Genomic DNA, 7500 nt, shown 5'->3' with positions numbered 1-7500 from the left:
GAGAGAGAGAGAGAGAGAGAGAGAGAGAGAGAGTGAGAGAAAGTGAGAGAGAGAGAGAGAGAGAGGGTTGATGGGAGGTCAATATTTGTGCACGTAGGTTCTTGGGCCTGTGTGTGTGTGTGTGTGTGTGTGTGTGTGTGTGTGTGTGTGTGTGTGTGTACACCATCTGACCAGTATCCCAAACTCATTTCACCACTTCTTTTTAACCTGAACAAAGTGACTGGTTGAGTTAACGTCTGAGGTCAAGACTGAGAGTTCTGAGACTTTTGCTTACAACTCCTCTTCCAAAATCCCCTTGCTTACAAATGTGTCCTCGAGTAGACAAAGATCTGTTTATTGGAATGTTGAAGGGAGAGCTGGATCACAGGCACAGAATTCTGCTGCATGCGATCCAAAGCATTTTGAGCGGAAATCCCTCATTCGGAAGAACTTAGGGCTTAGAACTTCACCACCGCGTCTGAAAGATGAGACCAGATTGGGTGGGTGGATGGGGGGATGGTTGGATGGGTGGATGGATGGATGGTGGATGGATGGATGGTGGATAAATGGATGGGTGGATGGGGGATGGATGAATGGATGGATGGATGGATGGATGGATGGATGGATGGTTTGATGGGTGGATGGATGGATAGTGGATGGGGGGTGGATGAAAGGATGGGGGATGGGTGGATGGGTGGATGGATGGATAGATAGATAGACAGATAGATAGAATGATAGATGATGGATGGGTGGGTAGATGGATGGTTGGGTGGATGGATGATGGATGGATAGACAGACAGGTGGGTGGATGGATGGATGGATGGATGGGTGGGTGGATGGATGGATAGATAGATAGACAGACAGATAGATAGACAGACAGATAGATAGATAGATAGATAGATGGATGGATGGGTGCGTGGGTGGATGGACAGATGGATGGATGGATGGGTGGGTGGATGGATGGATGGATGGATAGACAGACAGACGGACAGAATTATGTGTGTACAAACGTGGGTGAAGGTGCTTCTTACCTTTGGCTGTGAGGTCGGAGGACCACCAACTGTACAAGTTAAACTCCACCAGGAATCTGAACAGGACAGAAGCAGAAGAGGTGAACTGGTCGGTGGGTCGTAATGGAATATCGTCCAACACAGTGGTTCTCAACGTGGGTTTCGGGGACCGTCCAGGGCTGTCCCTCGAGGGGTTCCAGGGGGCCCCCAGCGAAGCGATGACGAGTTAAACGTCCCCGTCATTTCATCTACAAGGCGTTGGCAGCATTATGGGATGTTGTGATCACAGATTCACTCATATGTCCTTAACTAGAGGCTAGACAGGTGCGGAGGTCCCAGAGTCAAAATCCTACCAAACGGGGTCCGCCGCCCTCAGGCGCAGCGAATCGAGGGCCATCGACACGGAAAAAAAAAGGGTTGAAAACAGCTTGACAAGGAGGTCGCCATCCCATCAAAGCACGCTGCCCATTCATCACACACAGAGCGACTGCGATATTGACGTCAAACGCAGCTCCACTCGATCCGCGCTGATTGCTCCGCGCTCGGGAGACACACGGTCAAACAGTCAGCACCGTGACAGGCGGCGAAATGAACATAGACAACTCTATTCCCCCCGCGCTGTGATGTGGGCGAAAAAACCCGGGACCACCCAAGACCCGGCTCGGCGGCCGCAACATGGCATCGTGGGACTGCCCGCGCTGCAGGAAACATCAGGATGCCATTACGGCTCGCGAGGGCTGACGATCACGTCACCGCCGCGAGAAGACGCGCGTAAACAAACATACAGCGAATGTATACAGACACAGAGTCCTCTGGCAGCTGCAGGTTGGGATTATGTCGACTTAAAACGGACACTGTTACATTTTGGAATCGTGGGAGCAAATCAGGAATGTGCATAGAGAAGACTGGAGAATTTCAAAAACAGCACTGGAGCCTTTGGGGATCATGAGGACACTGTTGTGTCCTCACAATGACCTACTCATGGTGGTGTGTAGACACACACACACACACACACACCTCAGTGTGTTTGCATAGTTACAAACGCACACCAAAAGCACAGACCCCAAAACACACAAATCTTACATGACGAGCTCGGTGACGATCCACTTCATGGCGGCGAGGAAGGCGAAGTAGGGCTGGGGGGGAAAGGGAAGAGGAAAGAGAAGAAGAAAGAGAAGAAGTGTCTGATCAGACGAGAGTTACGGGCGACTTGTCAACGCCACGCAAACGAAATGTCGGAACCCGTGAATCACAGTGTCGTAAGTCAAGACCTCATTTGGAACGGAGAGAACAGAGCGCCACGGAGCATGCATCTGTGAGGATGGGGGGAGAGAGAGAGAGAGAGAGAGAGAGGGAAAGACAGACTTTGACGTTCAAGGTTCCTTTATTTTCAGTCAGTCATGTCACAGCAGCAGAAACTTGATTGCAAAGGAACCGAAAAACAACAAAAATGGAGGCAAACCACAGGTCAGTAAGAGCATAGACATCTCTCTTCAGAGATAACTAGGTACGAGAGAGAGAGAGAGAGAGGGGGCCTAGATACTTACATCCAACAGAGTGTGTCCACTGTCGCTGCTTTCTGAGTAGATCCAGCAGATCGCCTGGTAGTCATACAGAGTCACCCTGGATATGGAGAAAGAAAGAAAGAGAGAAAGAAAAATAATATAATAAGAATAATAATCGGACTGAAGATTAACACTTTATTAATCCCCAGGGAGCAATTCAAGATGGTTGGATGGATGGATAGACTGTTTGTGGCGCCCGGCATTGCACTGCTGCCCCACAGCAAAAAGGTCCTGGGTTTGATTCCCGCCTGGGGCGCTGTTGGCACCGTGCTCCGGCGGGTTATCTCCCAAACAGGAGCCTTTCTGTGTGGTGTTTGCATGTTCTCCCCGTGCTCACATGGGGTTTCCTCCACCTCACGTCAGTAAGGACCCCCCTCAAAAACATGCACCCATCTTCGTCTGACCAGCGACACTTATCACCAGTCCACGTATGCTGCCCACTGCTCCTGGCTGTGGCCCCGGAGGAAGGACAGGACAGGCCAGGCCAGGATGGGTTAAATGCAGAGGAACCATTTCACCGGCCACCATCAAAAGCATGTGTGTGTGCAAGCATGTGTTGTGTGACAAACAAAGACTGTTTCTATCTAGATAGATAGACAGACAGACAGACAGATAGACAGATAGATGGATCGAATTAAAGCGATGGTAAGATAACAATCGATTGATCCCATGGGGAATACAGGAAAGACAGAAAGGAGGAACTACCTCGGTGATACTTTGCAGTGAGAAATGAAGGTGGAGAGAAGGAGCAGGTATCAGGGGAAGCGGACGGGGGATGAGGAACCAGCGCAGGTTTGACGCTTCACAGCGAACGCTCGTGTCAGGACCAAAGTGTGAGTGAAGTATCTGCAGCGTCTGGGGCGCCGCGCTCCTTCTAGTGTTACACGCCCGAGGGCTGGTTTATTTGAATGTGGCGTGGGAGGAAGTGACACAGTTCACACCTCTCTCTCTGTTTCTCTCTCTCTCTTTCTCTCTCTCCTCCCTCTCTCTCTGCAGCTGCCGCTTTACCTACTCTTCACCTGGGGGGGATGGAGAGAGAGGATGGAGGGGGGGATAAGAGAGGAGAGGAGGAGTAAGGGAAAAAGAGAGAAAGCCAAGAGCTTCCTCACTCCTGTTCCTGAGAGGCTCCCTAATAATGATGTAGGAAGATGTGGGAGTTTGTGGATGTGTGAGAGAGGGAATGTGTGTGTACGTGTGTGTGTGTGTGTGTTTGTGTGTGTGTGAGTGAGTGCGTGCGTGCGTGCGTGTGTGTGTGTGCGTGTGTGTGTGTGTGTGTGTGTGTGTGTGTGTGTGTGTGTGTGTGTGCTTGTGCAAGTGTCTATGGATAATTTTGGGATATTGGAGGGGATATTGGGGGGCTTTCAGAGGCTTAGCCTGCCCTGAGGGTGTGAGGTCTGGCTTTGCCTGGGCGGGGTCATTGAAGGGCTCTGGAACACACACACACACACACACACACACACACACACACACACACACACACACGTTCAAAATTGTCCAGATATTTTACTGGTCAGCTGGGGGACGTCCATTCCATTCCTATAGACTTGGTGATGCATTATGTGTGATGAGTGAGGGGGTCTATCCCTGGCCCTGAACCACTTCACAATGAAATACATGTGTGTGTGTATGTGTGTGTGTGTGTGTGTGCGTGTGTGTGTGTGTGTGTGTGTGTGTCTACTACAGTATAATTGGATCCATAATGGATGGACCGTCTTCCGTTTTCTCTTTTGTTCCCAAACCCGTTCTTCGTTGGTGAAGACGGATAATTCTTCAATGAGATAAAAAATAACTTTTTGTCTTGATCGGTCTACTGCAATTTTTATTTGGGCAAAAAATATGATAAAATATGATCATGATAAAAAAAAAACTAAATTAAAAGGCGCCCTTCCCTCCAGATGACACTTGGTTAGGACAGATTGAGTTCATTAGCGCTAAGACCGATAAGCCGTATTACTCACTGTGTCACTACCTCACAGACGTTCAGTCACATTACTCATCCATCACATGTCGTCTTTCATGCAACTGATCTTCAGCCGTCAGACATTTGAAATGTCCTTTGCTGTGGTCTTTGCTCTTTAATCACGGGGTGTGGTCGCCTACTTGTGCATGATGATTTGTCACCCGTGACACCAAGGGTTGTGAGGTAACTACTGCGAATTAAATTCATTACTGGTTACCCTCTTAAAGTTGAATTTTGTTTTTAATGCATTTTTAATTTATTTCCTGGATACCCTCTTGAAGTTGAAATTATTGATGTAATCTTTTTGAACTTATTCAAGTGTTTTTCATTATTGTGTTATTTTTCTCACTGTTCCAGCTGATTTTTTTTTTAATGTTTTTAACTGGCTGCATTTTATTTTAAATATTTTATTTATCTTACGCAATGTTTTTTTTGTGTCTATTAAATCTGTACACTTTGCAAGCATTTCTTAACCTCTGTTTTTTAAGTGCTCTATCAATAACATTTTTTTAATTTATGTTTAATCTTTTAAAAGTAATATTCTTATCATCATTATTATTATTATTATTGTAAAGAAAAGGACGCGTGAGGCTGATTGACTGGCGAGCCTGTGTGCAGTTCAGGGTTCATTTCTTGCAACCTGGATCGACACCAAGACGACGAGATGAACCGGTTTCACAGCATACTGAGGAAACAAGATACACTCTGTGTTTCTCCACTGTAATTCTGAAACCAATCTTCGTTTGGGTTAAAGCCCAAATTAATCGCAGAAATTGAACGACCCGGCGCCGCTGGCGTTTTCCAGAACTAAATGAAAACTTTGCATGTGTGTGCGTGATTGTGTGATTCTACCCAAGTGTGTTGTGTCATGTGCACACGCACACACACACACCGATTTGTGTGTGTCGGAGTGTGTGCGTGTATGTGTGAGACTTCCCGTTCTTCCTAAATCATCCGTTTCAGAAAAAGATTTGCAGTAATCCGCTGATGGAGAGCGCCACTAAGCCAGGGGTCGGAGGTCACCGCTGAATGACTCAATATGATTGGCTCAGTTAAGAGCTGTCAACGCTAGGGGAGACATGCTTTCACACTGTGGCCTGCCTGTCCGTCTTACACGCGCGCTCGCACGCACGCACGCACACACACACTAGCAGATGTCCTGAAGTAGATTCACAAACAAGAAGACCTCATCACATCCCTCCACAGAGTGACACACTTACCTCTTGAAGGAGCCCATCTGCAGCAGCTTATTCATGACGGCTCCCTCGGCTTCTCCAAAGAACTTTCCTGTCTTAGGTAGAAAGGGAAAACAGAAGGAGGGATGGGGAGGATAGGGGAGAGAAAGTGAGAGAGAGAGAGAGAGAGAGAGAGAGAGCGAGAGAGAGAGAGAGAGAGACAGGCAGACAACAGAGTTGCCGTTGGGAAAACAGGCAGCGGAACAGAAAGGAAGAAAGTGCAAGAAACAGAAAGTGCCACGTTTACACAAAGGGTGACCCTCCATTCCCATCCTGAAACCAGGAACTGAGAAAAAACCGGAGCAGAGGAGAGAGAGAGAGAGAGAGAGAGAGAGAGAGAGAGAGAGAGAGAGAGAGAGAGAGAGAGAGAGAGAGAGAATAGGAACGATGGAGTCGACTGATCCAACGCCAGAGTGGCGGCATGCCCCCACAGCAAACTGCCACCGGGTGGTATCTGGACCGGATCTACAGCCGCAGCTGGCCTGGATCCCTAAAACTGTCCTGACCCGGCTTCCATTTGCACCGTGGCCCAAAACTGAGGTGGATCTGCAGAACAGATTCGGTTTGAAAAAAGGCCCAGAACTGGCACAGATCCGCTCCGAATTATCTCGCTTTTGGTCTAGAAAAAAAAAAAAGGGTTGACTCACCCGTCGGGTTAGAAGGATAGAAATGTATCTGTTTGGTTCTTATTTAGGTCAGGGAAGGATGGGTCTGAAAGTTGTACACACAACTGTGTGTGTGTGTGTGTGTGTGTGTGTGTGTGTGTGTGTGTGTGTGTGTGTGTGTGTGTGTGTGTGTGTGTGTGTGTGTGTGTGTGTGTGTGTGTGCGCGCGTGTGTGCACGTTTCTACATCAAGCTGAAAAGAGAGTTGATGGCCTTCCACCCAATGCCTGAAAATGTTTTTCCCAACATCTGAAGCCTTTAAGCCTGAGCCCTAAAATGCACTCCTCTACGGGAGACCTGGGGGGCTTGGGTTGTTAACAGAAAACAAAAGTGCTCAGTCCTTAACGAATGAAGTGGAATAGGTATCATCAGGCATCTTTGACTTCTGTCCGTGCGCGTCTCACCAGGGTGTAGTCCTCCGCCACCAGTACGAAGCCGTTGTTGTCGATGAGGTAGCAGTTGATGTTCTGTTGGGGCAGAACAAAAAGGATTCGCGGTGAGCGAAAAAGCGCAGCGTGGAGTCGGAAAGGAGCGAGCAGCGGGGGCCACCCACCTCGTCGTCGCAGTTGATGGAGCACTTCCCGTCCAGCGCCGCGCACTGAAAGAGAGGGCGGCGCGTGAGCCCCGGCCGTCGTTCGACCGTCGCCCCCGTCGGCTCATTTATTTATTTATTTTTTTTAAACAATCATTGGGTACGTTTTGGGGAGGGACGTGCGTACTGTACCTGTCGACTGGCGGTCCAGAACTTCCTCTGGAAGAACTCCAGCTTCATCTGGATGCCTACAGCTGGAACACAGACAGTGGAGCTCGTGAGTCACGACAGCATTGGTGGAGAGTCGGAGGTCTTCTCCTGGATCCATGATAGACTTTAACATTAAAAAAAAAAATGTAAAAACCCAATAGAAAGACACCCACATTTCTCCAAACAAACATTCTGAGGCCAGACCGGAGAGAAGTCGGAACGCAAAGTTGTTGCGCGGTGTCTGAACTGTGTGAGGGGAACAGATAACTGCTGTGTCCTGCGCGCGCCACCCGATCCGTCTGGAAACGTCTTAAAACACACTGACATGGTTTCGCACGGGACGCCA

The 7500-nt window shown here is 48.7% G+C and overlaps 1 protein-coding gene across 1 annotated transcript in view; it reads right to left on the bottom strand.

Moving 5' to 3' along the window:
• cacna2d3a (calcium channel, voltage-dependent, alpha 2/delta subunit 3a) overlaps positions 1-7500 on the bottom strand; it is a gene marked incomplete at both ends in the record, with an annotated part of 135711 nt that overhangs the window by 10273 nt on the left and 117938 nt on the right. The window contains 7 exons of the mRNA XM_080015221.1: positions 1011-1066; positions 2073-2125; positions 2537-2612; positions 5735-5805; positions 6817-6879; positions 6966-7010; positions 7137-7198. Of these exons, the coding sequence (XP_079871347.1) occupies positions 1011-1066; positions 2073-2125; positions 2537-2612; positions 5735-5805; positions 6817-6879; positions 6966-7010; positions 7137-7198 (426 nt within the window). The remainder of the gene's footprint in view (positions 1-1010; positions 1067-2072; positions 2126-2536; positions 2613-5734; positions 5806-6816; positions 6880-6965; positions 7011-7136; positions 7199-7500) is intronic.

This window comes from Zeus faber (genome assembly GCF_960531495.2).
Source record: "Zeus faber genome assembly, chromosome: 15".
NCBI lineage: Eukaryota > Metazoa > Chordata > Actinopteri > Zeiformes > Zeidae > Zeus > Zeus faber.
This window is presented reverse-complemented; position numbering and strand designations above follow the sequence as displayed.